General features: G+C 40.0%; 1 protein-coding gene across 8 annotated transcripts in view; it reads left to right on the forward strand.

Moving 5' to 3' along the window:
• The window catches only part of SCIN (scinderin), a 69,783-nt gene that overhangs the window by 4,353 nt on the left and 42,801 nt on the right, over positions 1–22,629 (forward strand). For 7 of the 8 annotated variants that reach the window (XM_033054722.2, XM_033054740.2, XM_033054713.2 and 4 more), the window contains 2 exons: positions 1,384–1,520; positions 21,283–21,437. In XM_033054722.2, the coding sequence (XP_032910613.1) occupies positions 21,336–21,437 (102 nt within the window). In that variant the 5' untranslated portion in view covers positions 1,384–1,520; positions 21,283–21,335. Of the gene's footprint in view, positions 1–1,383; positions 1,521–17,446; positions 17,648–21,282; positions 21,438–22,629 lie in introns of those variants that run through there. The other variant, XM_033054704.1, reaches the window with a different exon arrangement.

The raw sequence follows: 22,629 nt of genomic DNA on the forward strand, positions 1-22,629 counted from the left end.
TTTGATTTTATCATATCTCCTTTCCAGAATGTTTGCTACACTATGTTCTCTGATTTCAAGATTTCATTTCCTTTGAGGAAATGAAGAATTTCAATCTTGTGATTTCAATGAGGATCAATTTGGCAAGGCTTGGTCCAATTTCCTGCACTTTATGTTATCAAAATCCATTTCATTGTATCCACTCCATTTCTAAATTCCCTTTTTTTAACTGCATTTGATTTTACCATAACTCTGTTCTAGAGTGTTTATTACACCTTGTTTTCTGATTTCAAGATTTAATTTCCTTTCATTTCATGGCAGGAAATTAAACCTTGCGAATTCAGTGAGTTTGAATTTGATAAGATTTCCCTGCACTTCATGTCATCCCTTTCCATTTTATTGTTTTCACTTTGTTTCAAATTTTTAAATGGCATTTCATTTCTTCAATCTCTATTGTCTCTTCACTAGGTTTCCTGATTTCAAGATTCCATTGCATATAATTTTGGCAAATTTCAATCCTTTTCACTCCACTTCATTTTATCCCACCCGATTTGTAGGGACTCCTTTTCCAAATTTTCTTTTTTTTTTTTCTTTCCGTTGCATTTGATTTTATCCTATGTCCTTTTCACACTGTCTCTGTGGCAGTGTGTGGACGTGTGCACATTTACTGTGTTAGAGAATTTAGGAATATTGCTTCAACAGTCAGGAGCAGGAATAAGAGCACAGAACCCTCAAACCTGTCTTAAGTGGTCTTAGGTGAAACTTGAAGATCAAAGACTAGTTTTCCCCTAAGTTTCCATATCAGAGAAATTCCACTTCCAAGCTCTAAATAACAGACTCAGATCACAGGAAGTACACTAGTTCACTCATGCAAAGACACTTGGATTTAGGGACACCTGATAAAAGCAGGATTAGTGTCTGAAAACTGCTTGTTAATGTTGATTCTTCTGGTAAGACTGCAATTTCAGCCTTGTAATGTGGGCTTATTCCCAGGCAACTGATTCAAGTCCAATGTCTGTGTACGCATTTTAGATACAAAGATCCATATCTGCAATCCTACTGTGGTGAATGGTCCTTAATGGGGTGCCTGCCCTTAAGTGTTTCTATAGCTTCACATCCTATAAGGACAGCTTCTTTGAAAATAATTAACTACACATAAATGGAAGTACACACATATACATACCACGTAGCATCAAACACTACTTTCTTTATTGGCAAAGACAAGGCTTTGTTCACAACAAGGCCATGGACAGAATATTTTTGCTTATAATGTTTACTATATATATGTCTGAGTGCTCCTTTTTCTGGATCCTAGCTGATTAACAATAAGCACAGCTTTTCAAATCCTAGAATCCAGACAGCTTATCCTATAGCTTATAAATACTGTTTGCTTTATATTTTCAGATCCTGAACTTGACCCACTGAAAGGAAAGGAAAAGGACTCTGACAGGAGATTTCTTACATACAACCCTCATGAAAGCAAGTGGGAACCACAGCTGCTGCCAAAGCGCCCCTGGCCACCTAAATCTGCTTCATTACTGGTTAAGTCAAATTAAAAGACTTGCTTTTCTCTACATCAAAATATTTTGAAATAACAACAACAACAACAATAATAATAATAATAACAACAACAATAATAATAGTTATATTAATTTCATAATATTTTTAATCACCCAGTGTCGAGAGGGTATCTGGCATATCCTAAGGGAAATGTCACTGTACTGGAGATCTGGGGACATGGACCATTCATTCCCTTTAGCTTTTCAAGAGTGTGATTCTTTCTCTCTCTCTTGCTGAGAGCTTTGGTGGAGTTGGAACGACAGTCTGTTGTAGAACATTTTCTTATTTCAGCTTTTAGCAGAAAATTACACAGTATTGCATGTGGCAATTCATTTTTAGGAATCTACATATCTGTATTAGACTGTTCAAAGACACAGACTATTTCAGAATGAGCAGATGCTGTGTGGATGTTTTCATGGTTTATATGTGCACATCAAACTCTTAAATGTAGGGATCTCCAAACCAGAATGCCTTTGCTTATAAAACAGTTCCCATTTACATTACTGAAGATTAACAAATAGAGCATTGAGGGGAAAATAACATATGTAACTGTAAGTATGTAAATATCAGCATGGAGCAAAAACACACTAAATGCACTTTGTCTAATATGTTAGTGAGTATTTTACCTCTGTCCCTTAGGCCCCAATTTCTGAAATAGCATGGAAATCAATACTATTATATCTTCCTACTTAACAAATTCCCCTCTAATTCCCTTCACTACTGCTAAAAATTACTTACCAACACTCCCAAATCACTAACTCTTTTCTCTAACCAGCCCTTCAGGTATCTGGAAGTAAAAGAAAGGGCACAGCCCATCAAGCTCCTGGTAACTACAGATGCTGAGTGCCATCATGAGCTTACTTTGGAAACTGCCTGTCCTCTGTACCAAGGACCTGGGGATCAGCAGATTGTGCCAAAACAAACCCTCATACATTCCCTCTTCCTTCAATAGACACATCTGCTTTGCTTTTGACTGTGATTACTAGGAATGGACGGGTGAAAGCTCCTCACAGTCAGGTAGTTTCAATTCCTTTTCTAAGAAGTGTCTGCGGGTGTTGAGTGCAACAGGGGGAAGCACTTCTTAGTCATAGTCTGCATTGCTGAGGGCTTTGGTTTGGAGGTGTATCCAGAGCCATACTTGGACACAAATCTCTAGACTTAAACTGTGTGTAAGCTGCATGGCAAATGCACCCCAGGAAGTGATTTAGTACAGAAAATTGCATATTGGAATATTTTGCCTTTTCCAAAGACAATGAATTATATACCACTGTGGAAAGCTAGAGACACTATTGAAAATCCTTTATGTGAGGATTCTCTGGCTCTGTGTGCACTGTGGTGGTGGTTGGCATTTCTTCAGGATTTCCCAGATGCAGCACTTGAAAATAAAAATTGTGCAAGATGTTGACAATAAAATTGTGCATACTTTTTGTTCCAAGAGAGCTTCCTGTCAATTGCAATGAATCTCCAGACATTGTTTGAAATTTGCAGTTCCTCAAATTTCAGTTTGGAAAGGATAAAGTCCTCAGTCTGCTTGTAAATTACTCATTTCCTGAATGCCATGCAAACCTAGTCCAATAAAAGGTGATTTCTCTGTGCATGGCAACTAAAAGGCTCAGGACAAATTAAAATTCAGACGTTGTTAGGATTTGGAGGTCTTCCTTGTTAGAGCTTAGTAGACATGAGATAATAACACTGTATCTATACTAATCACGGATTATGATAAAGTTTTAGCTGGACTTCCCCATAGTGATAGGAATGACAGTATAATCTAAAGATACACATGGAAGTCCTTCAAAAGAATGATATTGACTTAGTCTTTTGACAGATGGAGAAAAGGAAGCACAGAGCAGGTCAATTAATTGCCCCTAAAGCCTGAGGGAGGAGTCAATTTCAGACAAACTCTAACAAGTAAATTTGATCGCTTATAACACATATGAAAGCATTTTTAGTGCTGCTGAGGAAAAGAGGAATGAACTTGTCTTTAACCTCTGTGAATGACACCTCATCTTTAAAAATGTGGGTGTCTTCATTATGACCAACAAGATGGAGGTAGCCCCTTGTGCTAGTCTGCAGTGGAGAGTGAGACATGTGGACATGTTACAGACACTCATTTCCTGCATTAGGCAACTTTACTCTTTCACTTAGAAAGAGTCGGGAAAAAAACACAGAGCTGCTCTGCAGTGAGGAAAGTGCAATTGCTGGACACCCTGGGGTACAAAGGTTATTAAGGAAACAAGAGGTACCTACAGTAAATCTATGCATAGATAATCTTCTTTACTCCCAAATATACAATAAGAAGTACCCTAAGAATATAAATGGAGAGTTTTTTGAAAGTGCTGACTTGTTTTGTTTACCTACTTTGCTTATGATAAATACCTTTACCATATGTGATATATATAAGAAGAAACCCAGCTTTTCCTGTTAAGAACACTGTGAAGAAGTATAAAGTTTTCTTTTCTTCCAACAGCACATCCTTGCTAGAAAGCAGCTTTAAGAGCATTACTGTTACTGGCAGGACAGATCATCTTGCTTCCAAATTCCTACAGGAGTGTGACACTCAGCTGTAGCTGTTGTGAAAGGCAGCTGCAGTGCTGTTATCCAGCTGTGCAGACAAAAGCCCCCATTACCCACCCAGGCTTACCAATACAGTGCAGTGGCTTGATCTGAAAATGCTGGTGATGCTGCTTTACAACATGGAGATTGAGAGGCTCTGCAGAGAGCAGTTCTGCTTGCACTGCAGCAGCAACCAGCAGGGCCCAGCAGGAGCGCAGTGTCACTGTCATTCTGCTGTGCCTCTGCATCATTGCCCATTGCAATTTCATAGGTACGTGTGGAAGAAGTGCAACACCTGAGCAGAGTACTCTGGCAACTCTTCACATTGGCTGCAGATTATCATCAACTTGTTCCCCTGTTACACACTTAAATTCAGAGTCCAAAAGGCCTGAGACTGCCCTGCAGAGATGTTTGCTATACAGGCTTATCTCCATCTTCTCTGACACATGCTGCAAAGCTCTTCAACTTCAGAGGAAGTGGAGTGTGGTTTTTTGTATCAAGAAGTGGCTAAAGTGATGTTCTCATGCCGCAACAGTTCGACATACAGGCAAAATTTCTTCATTCATTTGGTCATTGTGAGCAGGAAAATGCACTGCAAATGCTGCTGACAGCTACGTCAGCCTTTAGGCACACGGTCAACTTCAATGTGAACACCTCTTAGCCCTGTATACAAGTACTGCAAAGTAGCCATTACCAAAAATGTCACTGATCTAAAATCTGCTCCAGCCAGTCAGTATTTTTCTGTCAACTTCAGTGTACTTTGAAATAGGCTTAATGAAGGTGAATTCTTTTGTTTTAGGCAGCACTATGAGTTTGTTCCTTTTGAAACTGCTTTATGAAAACCTCTATAGCTTATATAGATGCAGAGAGAACGTGGATACTTTCTGAAATACTAAAAGGAAGAAGCAGGTTTGAAGGGAAACTGTAAATACTGTAATTTCATAAATGACCAGAAGGACCAAGTGTAACACAACATATGTTCAGATCTGTCACCCACACATACTGACCTTATAAAGACAAATCAGTAGATTCTCTAAGTTATTAATATTAGTATTTTGCATATGTATAGAACTTACCCCATATATCTTTATTATAAAACAAACTTTATAATAAAACAGATTTCAAGGTCTCTGCTCAGGACATCCTCTGCCATCCCCTATATACTTCAAATTCAATGTTATCTCTAAAACCATTATACTTTGGATTAGATTTATCTGTGTCCATTGTGATTTCTAGAATATAATGAATTATTACCATGCAGGTTAAAATCAGTGTTTGAATTACACACAGAACTGTAAGAAAAGACTAGATATGCACTTAGGGCCATGGTCTAGTTTACAATGTGGTGTTAGGTCATAGGTTGGACTTGATGATCTCAAAGTTCTTTTCCAGCCTAGTTAATTCTGTGATCCTGACTCCTAATTCTAATCTAAGATCTGTCAGTATTTCTATAACTGATCGTATTTTTTGCCATGAATTTATGCCCAAGTTCAACTAAAAGACACTTTTCTATATCCTTCCCCCATGACAAACACATGCATTTGAAAATGTTAGCACACACCCCCAGAGTATTCAGGTGGTCATCAAATGTTAATACTGTTGAAAGTGTTAATATCTTTGTCACACTGAGCCTTTGAAATACCAAATTTTATACCTTTCCTGTGGAACAAAATAATAAAAAGACACTAAATAATCAATATAACAATGTACTAAAAATCTAATATTTAAAGAATTATTTATTAAAATCTTTCTGAGATCTGATTTACAAAAGATGGTAAAGATAGCAGGTTGGTTTGCAATTAAAAAAAAAAAATCTTGTATTGACCTCAATTAAAATTAATACACTGGAAAAAACAGGAAGAATAATTTTCTGCTAGATACTTCCCTGCTCCATTGAATATTGCTTTGAGCACTGCATTATACCTTATCATGTTGTGCTGATAGCAGTGGGGTAATTTTATTACCTTAATAACATAACTGCAGTTAGCTTGCACTGCACTATTTAGTTCATATAATGAAGAAAAATATTTATTTGTTTTAAATAAGGGACTGTCTGTAATAAGGCACTAATTGCATCCCAAAAGACACATAGAGACCTGTGCAATGCTAAATAAAGAAGTGAAACCAAATGAAAAATATTGTGGGATTCCTCCTTTCACTTAGTGTGAATAATATCATCTTTTCCTTTGACACCAACCACTATAACAACTCAGGAAGTGCTGAGACTTTTCTAGCTGAATACTGTACACACCATGTGAAAGACAACAATCAGGGATGAGACTGGGAAAAGAAGTGGGAGCTGTGGAGTTGTGAGGAGGGGGTTTTGGCAGAGGCAGTGGGATGTGCACAGCTGGAAAGGCAGCTGTGGCTGCAGGCTGTCTGTACATGGTTCTTTTCATAAAGAGTCAGTTTAGTTTTAGTACTGTGGGATTTCCTCAAGTTTTTGTTTGTAAAGAGACAGTTTAGTTTGAGTACCATGGGATTTTCTCAAGTTACAAACCAGCAGACAGTGTGTGAAACACAGAAACTCTATTCTATAGCTGTTTAAAACATCAAGCTTTATAACATTGAAGTTATTGAAGTTTTCCTCCACAGAGGCCTTTTCTAAGATGGAAAAAGTAAATCACGGAAGTGTCTGTCCTGCAGGTTGTACTAAATTTGTGCTTTGGAAAATAAAGTTATCTGTATTAATGTGTGCTTCAACTGACTCTTTGCCTATCATTTTTTTACTTTGTAAAGAGAAACAGATTATTTTGCTTCTTACTTGATTATTTGAAGAAAATGGTAGTCAAGCAGTGATGGTTATTTCTTGAATGTTCATCTCAAGAGATGGCTAGGAAAACAGTAATCGCCTGACGGCCAGTGGAATGTCAAAACAGGGAGCCATAAAAAACTGTGTTCCTGTGTTTTTCCTGTGAGTAGAGTTGTGCTTGTTGATTGTTGTGTACTTTTGAAAGCAAATAACAAAATGTTACCAGTGAAAATAACTAAAACCAGAGAAAATCAAAGGATAGCAAATGGATTTTTTGTTCCCAACAGAGGAAATTTTCTGACCTTGTGGTAAAGGCAAGGAAGGAAAGGGGATATAATGGCCTGTACTGGAACAAATGTTACTATATGCACCCGTCCTTCTGATTATGTCTTTAAACTGGCTGGCATGGCCTGTGCAAAACGTGAACCCTGCCATGCAGGAGCTGTGCAAGTATGTCATGCTGGCTACCTTGGTTTGAGCAAGAAAAATACAAGGAAAATGCTTCTCTCAAATCCAGGAAGGACAAGGCCTTAAGTGCCTTTCATATCTGCAATTTCAAGCACACTGTCCGTGCACATAGTTCTTTGTTGAGATGTCATTGAACAAAAAAGAGCCCGAAATTTATAAATTTATTTATTTACTTTATTGTGATGGGATCTGGGGGGGCTTGTTTGTTTATTTTGGTTGTTTTGATTTCTTTTTTCCTAGCATCACACAGGATATCACAGTTTCACAATGTGGTAGGCCTTGTAAGACTCGGCATCGCCCATTCTTTTGTGGACTGTTTAGGATTTTATATTTAGAAATAGGTATTTGAGAAATGTACTCTCAGAAGTCATATAGGAAGGGAGAATGGTTGGGATACAGATAACATTTATGTTTGGTTTCTAGCAGGTCTAGTCAAGAAGGCTTGGAAATGTTACAGGAAAATGTCAGAGACCTCAGAACATTGCAGAGAGGAGGTGGGATGAGATTTAAGTTAGCAAGATAAGCTGAAGATCCAGAGAAAATACCTGAACTACTGATCTGGAAGAAAAGCTAAAGGCTGCTTGGTATCTGTTCAACAGTTTTATTCTGGAAGTAGTGAATGCTGTAGATCTGTTTGGGAGCTCATGTATATACAGTATTTGTTACAGCCTGCCCCAGAATGGGAGGGTAAGACAGGTACTTGATAATAAATCCCTTGGGGTGTATTAGAGTGAAAAAACACTGAACGACCAATGTTTATAAATATATCTGTATCTGTAGGGTTTATTTTAGAACAATTTTGTTTCAATGGAAAGCACTGTAGACATTTTGGTTATTATCTATAATACTAAAAAAGCATAGAAATAACAATTAAGAAAATGTATAAGGGAAAAGAAAGAAAAGATAAGAGTAGGAAGGTATGTAGTTACCATCTGTGGGTCCAGCAGCAAGACTTGTTGCAATTTTGATGAGTGATGGCAGTCCTGGTCAATTGGGGATGGGCAAAGCCCACAAAACAAAAATTTGAATGGGTTAACATACTTTCAAGTTTTGTGGGAATGCCCAGGTACCTCCTCTGGGGGAGAGGAGTTTTACCTGGTATGATCATGGGATCATGGGGCACTTTGGGGGTCTTTGATGGTTTATGACCCTTCTAAGACATTACAGCTCATCAGCATAGTTGAGTGAATTATGGCCCATGTGTGAATGTCCTTGTACTTCCCCAGAGAGGAGTTTTCACGTCTGAGCCAATTATCTAAGAGAGAGCATTGGAATGATAAAAAGCACTATCTCATCTTGCAGGATCTGCTAGGTTATTGGCCTCTTCCTTTAACTGGCTCAAACCCCAGCTTGTAGCCTCTGTGGTGGATGTGCACCCCCTCAACGTGGGAATGGCTGTGCCCCAAGTCAGGAGAGCACTCTGTGGCTTTTGCAAATGGCCCATTGTTTTGAGTCATTACCATTAACATTCTGGTCTCTCACGTATTATTAACATGAAGGAAATAAGGGGATATGACAAATATCAGAGACATTAGGTTTTAAGTCTTTCCTTAGTGAGAAAATTAATTTATTCTGAGAGTTATGCCTAATGCTAGTTAGGATTGAGAGTATGTAAATAAAATGCACATTTTACTGTTTCAAATCAGTTATGCATTTTTCCCTATGTTTTATTTTATTTGGTATCTGCCCTTTGTTGACAATAAATAGGAAAAGGAATCAGGAGGAAAGGGTCTGCAAACATAATGCACTGTGTCCCTGGGGACATGCCTTCTCTAGGATAATAGGTTCTTTAAAACAAGGAACTAAGAAGGTGTATTGATTCCTGTAAGATTAACTTTTGCATTGGCATCTAAGGCTGAGGAACACGTATGACTTACTAATCAGACTTCAGTTGATGGAAATGTGCATTCTTCAGACTTTCTCTCTTGTTCCAGAGGAGTGGCAAAAAAGCCTAACAGTATATTCCTCCATGTCTTTCCTTGTCACTTAGACTTATGAAGCAACTTCAAAATAAATGTGTTGGCGGGTCAATATTTAATGTCAAGGCACCTTCATGCTTTCTTGGTATAGTACTAATCAGACAACAAAGAGGTTGGGTCCTTTTCCAGTAAGTATGTCTCAGACTCTTGAAAAGGGAACTAGATTTAAAATAGATCTTTCTGTCTGATCTCTCTCGGGCAATATCAAGTCCCATCTTGAACGTGGGCTACCAAGAGATAATTATTTTAGAAGCTACCTTCAGCAGGATTGAAAATATCAGCAGCTTTTTGGCAAATTAGTATACTTTCAATACCTCAGAGAGCAGGAAGTTAAATTTATAAATCTGGTGCCCTGATGTAGAAACGGATGTATGAATGCCTTTGCTCTTCAGAGAACTTTGCTTTCACGTCTATTAAATTCAATGGGCTGACCCCCAATAAATGTCAGTGATCTTAGAAACTACTCATTTAAGTGGAGAAGGCCGATCAAGGAAGCTTTGCTGCCCTGTTGAAACTGAAGCAGTGCTGAAACTATTAACTCTAAAATGCTGTGACAGGACTTTTGTTAGTAATCTTAGTGTTGTGTTGGCACCTTGGCTAATACATAAATGCTGACACACAGTAACAAAGTTCATAATTCTCAAATGTGTTATTCTTGGAGAGTTGAAAACCACTTTCGTTAATGCAAGTATGACAATACACTTGTGCTTAAAAAATAAATGTGAGGCATAAGCACTTTCCTATATGAGCTTGGTAAGAACTGGATATTTTGAACAGTCTGGAAAACATTTATTTTTTCAAGCTGGTGTACTAAATCCAATAAATCTTTTTTTTCATAAAGTCAGAAAAGAGAAAGTCTTCCTCTCTTCCTCCCCTTGTTTTCTGCTTCAGATATTTTAGTGACATAGGTAAGTGTTCATGGTCAGTGAATTAAAAAGTGATGCAAACTTTTAAGTTGTTTCCAATGTTATGTGAATGTCAATGAATGTTTTTTTAAAAAATTAGTTTCAATACGTGGTTTCCAAATCCAGGATAAGTTTATGTGTGAGATTTGATGAAAATGAGGAGCTACGCTGTATTTAGAAGACATCTATACCATTGCAATGAACTATGTTATCCTGAAAACTTGAAAAAGCTTGAAGAAGCTGAAATCCTATTTTTATTCATGGTTAAATAATCTGACAACTGTCTTGCTTGGAATAGAGAATCTGGCCTATTCCATGGATATCTATCACTGAAATCAGCTACAATGAATCAGCTTATTCCTTCTGTGAGAATTCACAGGCACTACTTGCTAAATGGGGGTAGAAGATGCACATGCTGTGAGTACTCTGCTTTTCACACCTAGCACCTTTAAATGCAAAAAGGCATTGACATAGTCTTCATGCAAGACAAAAAAGCTATCTCAAAATAACTTTATTTCAAAACACACCTGCAATTAAAAATTTATACAAAATATCCTTTCCTAAGGATCTTAGTTTCACATCGCACAATGATTGTTCCTTTCTATTCAGTAACCTTCTCAGACAAGTTACAGTAAATTCACGAATACAAGCCGCACTGAGTATAAGCCGCATCTCTGGGTGTTGGCAAATATTTCGTTTTTTGTCCATAAATAAGCCGCACGTGAATATAAGCTGCTCTGTTGTTCACAGCAAGGACCCACGTGCAACAAAGTTGCCAAATAGTAACAGAACAGCGGCAGGGCGGGGTTTACTGGCTCAGCTAAGGCTGTGCAGGCTCGGCCCGCTAGGGGCTGCCGACGGGGCCAGGTAGCCCAGCCCGGCGCTGCCACTCGGCGGGGCCACTGGGGGCCAGCCACCGCTGCCACTGGGCTCGGTCACCACGGCCCGGCGCTGCCCTGTGGTGGCAGGCAGGGACGGAGCCCCCCCTGCTCCTGTGGCGGCGAGCAGGGACGGAGCCCCCCGCCGCCTCCCCGAGCCGCAGCAGTGGCGGCCTGGGTCCCCCGCTCCTCCCCAGGCTGCGGTAATGGTGGCGCAGGTGCCCCGCCGCCTCCCAGAGCCACGGCAGTGGCGGCCCGGGTCCCCCCCCTCCTCCCCGAGCTGCGGCAGTGGCAGCGCGGAGCCCGCCCGTCTCTCCCCCGGGCCGTGGCAGAGGAGGGAAGGAGGGAGCTCTCCCGCCTCTCTCCCCGCCCCCCGTGCTGCCTGCAGGCAGCCAGGCTCCACCCGGGGTGCAACAGAGTAGCAATTTGTAACAATCGCAAAATGCCGACTTTGCAGCAGCTTCGCTCGGCACTCTGGCTGGCACTTCTGAGGTTGTAAATGTCAGAAAATTAATCACATATTAGCCGCTCCTGATTATTAGCCGCATTTCCGGTTTAGGAGCAAAATCTTAGTCAAATTGGTGCGGCTTGTATTCGTGAAATTACTGTAGTATCAAGGAAATAATGAGGGAAACATCTACTATTTAAGAATGCAATTAAATAACTTAAACTGAAATCTTCCCTCAGTTTAGGTAAGTACCAGCAGTTTTGCTAATTAACACTTTTCTACACATTTGATTGTTACCCTTTCTGTTTTTGTGAGTAGACATCTAGAAGAGCCACTGGTTTATACAGATGGAGAAGATTGTTTTCCCTGGGTTCTCTTCACTCTCCATACTGCCATATCCAATATTTCAGGCACTCCTCCAACAGATTTAAGGATCTCTTGTTGGAGAGCTTGACCTTAGTGGATCTTGCATATTTAATAAATGAATCCAGAAGATGACTGTGCTTTCTTCAAATTGTTCTTGAATTCTGGTTTCTGAGTAAAACTCTCTTCCTCTTCTCTTTTCTTCAGCTTTACTTAGATGCTTTTAACTTTAATTACTGCGTTGATGGTAAATGGAAGTGTGGCTACTTCCTTGTCGCTCTTTTCCAAGTATTCAAAAATAATTTAAGCCATCACCAAAACGTGTAGCTGCAATATTGAATTAAGAAGCTTACATTATCACTTCTTAGCACACAGAATATAATTAGGAAATTATAGTCAGACCAAATTTACAGTGTTTTCAAATTCAAAATGGATAATCATACTCTTTGACAGTTACACAATATCAATATATGCAGGCAAATTCTGTAACTACATTATTATAGCCCTCTTTAGCTTATGTATTTGAACTTTTCTAAATAATTAAATATATAAATACAGAAACCAGAGTTTAATTCCCATCCATCCATTGCAATATTTTTTTTCACAAAGCAGTGTGCACCTGAGTCCCAGAAATACTGTGTAAATTGATAAAGGCGGGTGAAAGAGGCTTGGTAGCAATAATCAAAGGTATCACCTGATATAAAATAGTCTTGTTTTAATTAAACTTTCTGACTAATACCTTCTGGTCAGTACTTCTGAATATTTCTCAATAAAGAATGGCCTTTCCATTTTTCTAGTTTAAATAAAAATACACTAATCCACTAAAATTTGAACTTTTTGGAAAGGGCTGGATATTTTCCCCATGGAACTTGAGACTGCTACACCTAAATAGAAAAAAGCAAACTTAAAGATCAGTGAGATGGTCTTGGTGAAACTTACTGGGCCATATAGAGAAAAGCATGATTTATTCCTTTGGTAGACCAAATGGGCACGTAATGCGGACAGGAGGATTAATCATTGATGGGAATCATGGCAACATTTCAATATTTAGATAGTCAAGATAGGTAAAATGATGAGCCTGAGTAAATATTTTTCTAAATTTTATCTAATCTCATGATTATCATATGAAATGTCATGTCACTGGAACATAAAGGAGACCTTCTGTCTTTTCGAAGATAGGTGATTTTTGAGGGAGTGCTTCAATTCCCTCTCTGTGACTTCTTGAAATATAAAATATAATGCTATAATACTGTGGCTAGAGATGAATATAAAACCAGAATTTCTTGATTAAACATTTATGCTGCTCATTGAATATTTCAAGGGAAGAACAAAAGAAAAATTCAGGGAGCTACAGCATAGTTCATAATTAACACTTTATTTCTCCTTATCCCAGATTCAAAAATGTTTACCTAGATTCTCTTACTGAAGCCAACACTCAGATCGCTTTCCTTATATGCCCTACTTAGTCCCATTGCTGAAGGATGAATCTGGGGAGTCAGAGCTTCTCAGCTGCTGGACACATGGTGTCTTTGCCTGCACAGGTGAGAGTGGTGGAAGAAGAATCCCTCATGGCCTGTCCAGGCAGCACAAGGACATCACAGGGAGTGACAGTGCTCACTAAGCAGTAGGAACCAGCCAGTTGCCAAGTGGTGAACACAGTGCAGCAGTGATCCTACATCTCTATGCCTTAGACACCTGCCTCAAAGCTACACACTAAGGCCCTTTATTTGCTCTGGAGTTGAAGAATTAAAACCAAATTCCTATCCTGAAGGTAAAGGAGGACTTCATACGTTTATGCCACGTTTTTCATACCTCTCATCTGGCAGCCTCATAACTCAAACCTTGCCAATTCAGAGGAAAGTTAAGTTTCAGTCTTTCTTCAGCGTGTTCTCTCCAGTTGAAGCTGAGTTACCACACAGGATGGAAGGATGATGAGAGAATGGAGAGAATTAGCAAGCGGTAACATAATTCCACAGCTTGTTTTGATAACTTGGCTTTTAAAGGTGTACAGTCAAATTCTGCTTCAGCTCTTACATTATCAGAAATCGTTATTTTTTAGATGACTATTGGAATAATAATTTAGCTCAGATCTTCAAACTGACACTGTATTTAGGTTAAGTCTGAAATAACTATTGATTTGTAATTCAGCGACAGAACAGATGAGAACAGAGGTTGACTTCTGTGACTGTACAAGAGTGTGCTTTTGACACACATACTCCATGTACAGCAAACTTTGTCATGTGAAACTAGAGGCAAAACTAAACATGTGTAATCCCCTTTCTTAGGTAGGGTTATAGAGGTCAGGAGGGCATTTGCCAGTTGTGATGAAGAAGGAACAAGCTTTGTCGAAGGAAACACATGAGACATTTCAAACTATTCTCTCCCCTTTCATTCCTTTTCATCCCTTCCACTGTTAGCTCCTAGAACTGTAAGTCCGGCTTTGTAGAAGACCTTAAACCTTAGACTTTGTATAAACTGAAAGTTACGCCTGCTGGGAAAGATGCTAGGGCTTAACTTCTGGGACCCCTTTTAGATTCCTTGTGTCTGTCACCTGGAAACATCACCTTGTGTTTTTGTGAACCTTTCCTCTGACTGGGAAAAATCAGAACTCAGGACATTGTATTTTGGTATTCTGGTGTATGCACACACACTCTGCATGTACGCAGTATGACAACAGTACTTTGAGGGGAAAATATCCCTTATTCAATATAACAAAATACTTAGGAAATAAGTGAGCAAAATTAAATGGCAAAGTTTTTAATAAATCCTAGAATTCTCTGAGTCACACTATAGCTTTAAATTCAATACATTTGAACCTGCTTTTTCAAGGACTAGATGAGGAGTACAAACATTTTCTAACACTCTGGTGTGATCTATTAGGACTTGGGAAAACGACATGCATTTAAAGGTGGCCATATCTCAAATAGTGCAGTTGAGCAGGCAGAAAGCTGCATCTTTACCCCATAACTGTGTTCCTGGGTTGTGACAGCAGCCAACTGCTACATCTGGCTGAGGAAAAGGTGTGATGCAAAATTTCTCCTTGCTACCACAAAGCTGAAACAGTGCTGGGCCTCGGCCATCCTTCTGAGAGGCCACAGCTTATAAGCAAGATAAAATCTTTAGTAAACTAGAAAAAAAATCTTTGAAATCTTAATGTAGTCTAAAATTCCATTACAGTGCAGTTTCTAATGAGTGTAGTAATTATTATTTGACTAAGGACTTCTGAGTCACAAAAGCAATGTTATTTTTAGTCCTCTCCAATTACTATATAAAAGGACATGCAAAAGCACTTAAGAAATAATTATAAATATTCTTTCTGAATGTGCAACTTTTAAGACACTCAAAATTTCTCCGAAATTTCATTTTTGATTAACCATGTTAGAAAGTTCTTGATTATTTAAAAACTTATGAAAATCTGTCATGTAAACAATGTTAGTTCTTACTGTTGCTACAAAAAAGGACGGATCAAGACAGTAGACAGTACAACATTCATTAGAAGCGAGATTGCAAAAGCAGGATTTGCAAACAGTCAAAAATTAAATTAAATTGAAGAGTACAAACAAGTATCCTGGCACTTAGGATATAAACTTCAATCCAAGTTTTTCTTTGCCAACAGCCAGTAAGTGATTACATAATCCTAGTAAGACAAACTGAGGCATGAGAAAACTCTGCTGTCAGTACTAACATCCTTTGTGTCTGAGTAGTGCCACAGACACTGAGACAAAACAATTAAATTGTTCTGTGTCTTTAAACTTTGTCCATTGGTGTGTGATACTGGGAATGGTCAATGCTAATCAAACAGCATGCATCTCATGCCAGCAAGAGGCATTCCACTTAGAGCAGTATTTAATCTGTAGATTTAAAATTTAAAGCTGTAATAAGGAGATATGAATTTAACCAACCTATTCTGTGCAATCTGTGCATGAACAATTTTATCTTGGTCAGACAAGTAGAACATGTTGGTGAGTGAACCTGAATAACACTGGGCTGGTTTGAGCTCCTGTATGGGCAAAACAGCACAATTGCAAAGCGAGTTCACCTGGACAACATCAGAAGAAATAGTAAACCCATACAATTATAGTATGTGGTAAGTTCTACCCTTACTGACTGAAGCAAACTAATGCACAACAACGCAAAAAGGCAGGCAATTGGAAAAACTGCTTAGTGTAATTAAGTGAGTAAAAGTGAACAGAAGAGCAATTGGCATAAATGCAAGGACAAATTTGAGAAATCACTTTTGAATATTTCAAAATATTTCTGATACCATATTGAAATATGAGCTGCGGGAATTTTTTTGTTACCTCTGTCTGGCAAACTGATGACAGGGTGCCCACCAAAATGGGAGATGATAGTGGATACACACAGTGTAAGGTCATCTTTTGCCTTGAGACAGTATAAAGAGAAGACAGGAAGATAGTTACACAAATAGCTACACAAAATTCTTAGTTGTGGTGTGCTTTTTTTTTTTTTTTTTAAACCAGCAAAGATGCTCCCCAGCTGCTTTGTTGCTTTGAGCAGTGCCTCTCCCACTTGCTGAGGGAACCCTGATTTGCCTGTGACTGGATATTTGCACTCTTGTATTAACTTGGCAAAGCAAACCAGTGGGGAAATTAGGAGCTTCAAAACTCATCCAAGTGGATAAAACGATGAAGCTAAACAAAAGCCTTTCTGAAATATATCTTTTGATATACTGACAGCTTGCACTGCATCTGCTGGTATTGTACCCAAACTGATCTGCCTATCAATATTAGATGGAAAACAGTGATTAGCTGTAATTTTCATATTGCAATGAAAACTGCAATTGTCATATTGATGTACCAAACATTTGTAAAGGAGACGGACAAGCAGGAAGTGGGTTAAAAACCTTTTGGGCTGCTGCACAGTTTTGGACAAACACTGGCAGACCTCTTTAAAATTTTCTGAGAAAGGGAAATTTATAAAAATTCTGGGCTTCATCTGGAATCCCAAATGAAAGATTTCCGCTCCTCATTCCCCCCCCCAAAAGATTCCTGTCAGTGTTGAACAAAAGAAATGAGATTACTGGGTGAATGAGAGCTGTGCTTTGCCATTCCAGCCGGGGATGAGCAAGCGCTCCGCCGCAAGTGCGAGCTGTAGAATAGAAACTCTTTGTATTTCGGTGTGAGCAGTTCATACAAAGTAGATGTGATAATTGTAGAAGCAAACAGCACAATGCTCCAACATGAGCAGATACTGGATTAGCCCACTTGTACTTTCCTTTCTTGTCTTTTCTGAGGTTTTCTCCTATTGTTTTAGAATAGAAAAACGTCCGGTTTGCAGCGAGAGTGGCTGATTTTTTTTTTATAACAACCCCGCTACGGCGCTGGGCACAGAAGCAAAAGGATTGCGAGCGAGTTTGTTTTACAGTCGTGTTGGAAATGAATAACTGCAGGAGAGCTCATGCGGCCGCGGGCGGGGCCGGGACGGGCGCGGGGCCGGGACGGGCACATCGCTCCGCTCGATCCGCACCGCCCAGGGCCGGCCCCCCGCTCCCCGCGCTATAAACGGGCACTGCGGGCACTGCCCTACCCATCTGCTCCCAGCCATGGCTCCCGAGCGGCCCTCGCCGGCGTTCGCCGAGGCCGGGCAGCGCAGTGGGCTGCAGGTGTGGCGCGTCGAGCGGCTGGAGCTGGTGCCGGTGCCCCCGAGCCTCCACGGCGACTTCTTCGTTGGGGACGCGTACCTGGTGCTGCGCACGGAGCGCCGCGGGGACGGCTTCGCCTACCGCCTGCACTACTGGCTCGGTAGGAGCGAGGGGAGCCCGCAGTGCACACCCTGCCGCTGCTGAGCGGCTTGCCGGGCTCCAGGGCATCGGGGCCGGGGTTTTCAGCGCCTTTCTCAGTAAGGCTGCCGGTGCCAGGATTCCAGAGGGGCACTCGAGGGGACGTGGGAGTGGGGCTGCCACCAAGGATCAGGGTGGTGCCAAGCGTCATCCCTTCCGATGCTGAGGGGCTAAGTGGTGGGACAGTGGGTATGGCAGAAAGGTGGAAGCTTGCTCATTTTGTGGTGTTTACTTGGAAAAGTACTGAAGTATTAAAGTCAAATCTTGGCTGCACCAGAATTTCTGGAGTGAGCTCCTGCCTTCACTCACATGAAAAGTTTTCTTGCCTTTGTCTCCATGTGGATGAAAATGTCCTCTTGGCCCTCTCCCTTTGATGGTGTTGCCCTTGTTAGTGTCTGGGTGTGCCTTTTCCAGCTAGATTAAGTTTGCTTTCTGATGATACAGAGATCACGTTCAAAGACATCAGGTTTTCTTTAAAACCTCCATAATATCAGTCTGACAGCCTACTGGGACTGGAACCGGTCTTTTGCCTTCCACCTTGACTAGCCCACTTTATATGAAAGCTTGTGTTTTACATTATTTCCTCATCTCCTGGAAGTTTCATGTGAGTTCCCCATCTGGCCACAGAGTCATCCTGCCACAGTATACTGTTTAGCTGCTTGAAACTTACTACTTTTTTCTTGTTTCATCAACAAGTTTCTGTTTGTAGGCAATCATCTCAATGAATGCACATAAAGATACATGTGTTAACATTAATGTGCTTGAGTTGCTGCAGGTCTCGTACTTTTGCATTATTGAAAAATAATTGCAACTAAAGCTGGGATTGTTTCTGCATAAATGTTTGAGTATTGAATTCTGCGTGTTTATGGAGTTTTTCAGTTGGCAAGCATGATAATAGTGTCTGTCTCTGGTAAGAGTATAATCATAGATGGCAGTGTGGATGAATTTCTGGCGGAGATCTTCCTGTCAGTACTGCTGCTAATTAATAGCAGGGTTTGGCTGTATAGACCTTTGTTAACAAAGCTGGAACTACTCATGTCTTGAAGGTCTAGTAGATGCACCACACGAGTGATACAAGGACTGTTCGCAGCTCTTGGGAAGGGGAGGTAGAACAGTGACTGACACTTGCAGCAATTAAAACCTCATTGCTGGTGGCTGAAGAGCTTTAGTTGTACACATTGATGCACATGTTGTGCTGATATGCTATCTAAGTAGTCTAAATGGCTTCGGGTGATCTGTGCACCCACTGTTGTTGTTTTGCAGCTGGCAAGGTGACAGCAGGGAGGCTCGCTGCTAGCAAATTCCTTCCTACTTGTAAGGTAATTCAGCAGTGGGGTGGAAAAATCTCAAATACTGCTGCACACTTAATAAGAACAGGAGACCAGGACTTCAGACAAGGAGTATTGGGAGGGCCACTCACACTCAGGGCAAGAACCACAGAATCGTTTCGGTATTTTTAACTGATTCACACAGCTGGTACGTAGTCCTAACTTTTCCCTTGTAAGCAAATACTGTATAACCTTTGGGCCAGGAAGATCACAATGGGGTCTTTCTGAAGATTTCCCGTAAGTGCCTCTGGACAGCTGCAGCAGCCACTATCACTCAGATTTTGGGATGTTAAGAAGGAGTTCTTGTGATGGGGGAAACACTGCAGACTTTACAAGGGCCTTGCTGTTTGGTGACGCAGTCCTACTCCTGCTTGTCATCTGTGGTATGTTACTGTGACAGCCACTTTCGGTGGCTGTGAGTGTGAACGGATTCTGACCACCAAAAAGACTCCCAACGTCAAATTTTCCTGTTACGTAGTGGCAAAGGTCCTCCTAATTTCTTGCTTAGGCACACCCAAAGGATTAAAAGAAAATCTGGACCAGGGGAGGATGGTCTGTGACCTCAGTGTGACAGTCTTCAGCTGTGACTGGCATCCTGTGGGTAAAGTGACCCCACAGTTGTTCTGCCATGCTGAAGCTTCCTGTGGGAAAGCTGCTGTTTTACCAAGTATCTCACATACACTGATGCTGTTGAGGTTGGATAATTTCTGAGCAAGCCAGCCTGGGTGTATCAACATTGTTGGCATGGCCAAGCAATCAGTGTGGATCTGTTTTGCTGCAGCTGTATCCACTTTTAACCTTGCCCAGACATCCTGACTCAGTTGTCTCTACTGGCACTTGAGGGATGCCTTAGTATCTGTACTAATCCTAAGGGAGCTGTCTGGACTTGAAACTATCATTAATGGAAACAGCATGCACTGTGCCAGTATGAAACTACTTGTGCGAGTGAGATTGGCTATACCCCACTTAGTATCTTTATTAAAATCATGCATGGTGTTCTTAAACTATTTTTTAACCCTTGTCCCCAGAGATGAAGTCATAAGATCTGTGAAGTGGAATCTGTTTGGCAAAAACTTGTTCTTTTTCCTTTATGCTCTGGCTTATTTATATCTGTTTGTGCCTCAGACTGTAAGGTAAATTTGATTTTCACACAAGCTTGAGTAATTTATGCTTGGACTGATGCTCACTTGATTTTTTTTTTAATGGAGTTTCACCGAGTATTTTATTGCCTAACAGCTATGAGACCAAGTCTGATAGTAGTTCTTATCTCTGACTCTGTTCAAAAACCATTTTTATTTAACCCTGAACCCTGCTATGTAATTGCAAGTAGTAATTTAGAAGAATCTTGTCTTAATGGATATGATTACCATCTTTAGAAAAAGAAACGAAACACTCCTAAAACCTCCAAAACTTTTCCACCAACTTTAAGGTGGTACCTAATTCCAAGAAAGCATACTGGCACATGGCAAGTTCTATCATGGGGTCATTGGGAACCAAATGGAAAACCTCATCTTTCCTTTTTCTTCTGTAGTTACTGAGACACCTAGTTTTATAGACTTGATTGTATTTGTGCTTTTCTTGAAACAATTAAAACTGCTGAAAATGTTCACCAAAAATGTGTGGGCACACATTAAAATCTTTGATATACTATACAACCAGTTTTCAGCATGTACAGGCATTACAGTAGGTCAAAAGGCCATTTTGCCAGAGTCTTGGGCATAGGTACAAAACAAATTGTGACCTCATGAAGTAAATATGTGAGCCCAAAGATGCTTTTCTTCCTCCTAGCTGTACCAGGCAAAGTATCTTGCTAGCATTATAGTGCCAAGAGTACTGCTTTTGAATTATTTTGGTTTTACGGCTTGTTGAGTTGTTCTTAGAATAAATGTATGTTTTACCATCCAGAGAGTCCTTTCATGTGGCTTTTCTTTCTTTGAACTTCAGGTAAGAGTCCAAAAATCATTACAGCTGATGCTTGCTATACTAAACTCAAATTACTCTTTTGTTTGAAGATTTTAAGAGAAGATGAACTTCACTATTTTTCACTCTTTTTTTCCTTATGAATGCAGTTCGACAAGCAGTCGAGACATGGTTTGGAAGACCATGTTATTTGGTGGTGAACATGATTGTATTTCAGTGTATATATATTCCTCATAAACATGGGTTATACAACCTGCTGAAGGCGGTGCCCAATTGTTGAAGAAATAATTTCTTCAACAGAATTCAAAATTATATTAATGCTCTATTGACATATTTCCTCTTATTTCAGGGAAAGAGTGCACCCAGGATGAAAGCACAGCTGCAGCTATCTTTGCTGTTCAAATGGATGACTATCTAGGAGGAAAGCCTGTGCAGAGTAGAGAAATTCAAGGGTATGAGTCTACTGAGTTTGTGGGTTACTTCAAAGGAGGAATTAAATACAAGGTAAAGAGTCTGTCAAAATACATTCTGAAATTGTGTGTAACATTTTTCCCTACAATAAAATCAAATGGGGTTTTTTTGTAAATGAGGTTTTTAAAAATAGTTTATTAATGCTTTGTAGGTTTAGATCTGAGCTCCACATCTTAAACTGTAGGAGTCCCAGTGCTTGTACAGAAACCAGCAGCTTGTTTGTCACTGCCTCTTCTGACATATGAAAACCTTTCCCTGGTTTTATTTTTTTCCTCAAAATAAAGCTGTCCTGAAATGTCATACTTGTGTGTACAAGAGAGCTCACAGTAGGGACTCTCTGTGTCTGGGAGGTGTTAAATCTCACAGAAATAGTTTGTCTTGCAGACCAAATATTTTTGTTCAAATGCAGAACCCAGTGTGCTCAAGTGGTTAGAAACATGAATAGAGTGGAAAAGACCAGAACTTCACTTGAATCTAAAAATTACGCTTTTGCAGTCATACTGCATTTTTTTCTGAAGTGGATAACAATCTCCCAAAGTTATTTCCAAAAGCAAAAATTTTTCAAACGTATAGTGTCGGTGTCCTTGTGTCCTTTCAGAAGCTGAATAGCTGAAAAGTAACTTTTTGCAGTATTTGTGGGGTTTTTTAACAAAAAACAATAAAGTTACGTATGTCCTGAGAATATCTTTTAACTTTGCGTAAGTGACGTTGGCAGTGACACACCCAGACTTTTACTTTTTTGTTTGTTTGTTTGTTTGGGTTTTTTTGGGTTTTTTTGTAATTTCAAGAGCTGCTCTCTTCCAAAACAAGGTCTGGGTCTCCTGGAGGAGTGGAGAATGCTGCCTCACAGAGGCAGACATCCAAGCCAGTTTACAGGGTTATGCTTATATTTACACTCACAGATTGTAAATCAACAGTTTGCTCTTACTTCGCCTCCTTGACAGGTTGACTCCTCTCCAGGTTGACTCTGAAATATTCCTTTCATAAAATTAGAGCTTCTGTGCAATTATGCATCCAACTGCATGTAACTAGGGACTAAAACCACCTGAATCTCTGAGATTCAAGTTTGGAAAACTTCAAAAGGAGCTGTTGTTCAGTATTATCCTCTGAAGGAGGCTGGAGAGTGCTGTAAATTCTGTGCTTTCACTCTTGCTGTTTTTATGTGAAAACCCTTTGAAGGAGGGTGACTTCTGCTCTTTTGGCTAAAGTTCACACCTGAGAGTTC

This window comes from Catharus ustulatus, chromosome 1, assembly GCF_009819885.2.
Source record: "Catharus ustulatus isolate bCatUst1 chromosome 1, bCatUst1.pri.v2, whole genome shotgun sequence".
Taxonomy (NCBI): Eukaryota; Metazoa; Chordata; class Aves; order Passeriformes; family Turdidae; genus Catharus; species Catharus ustulatus.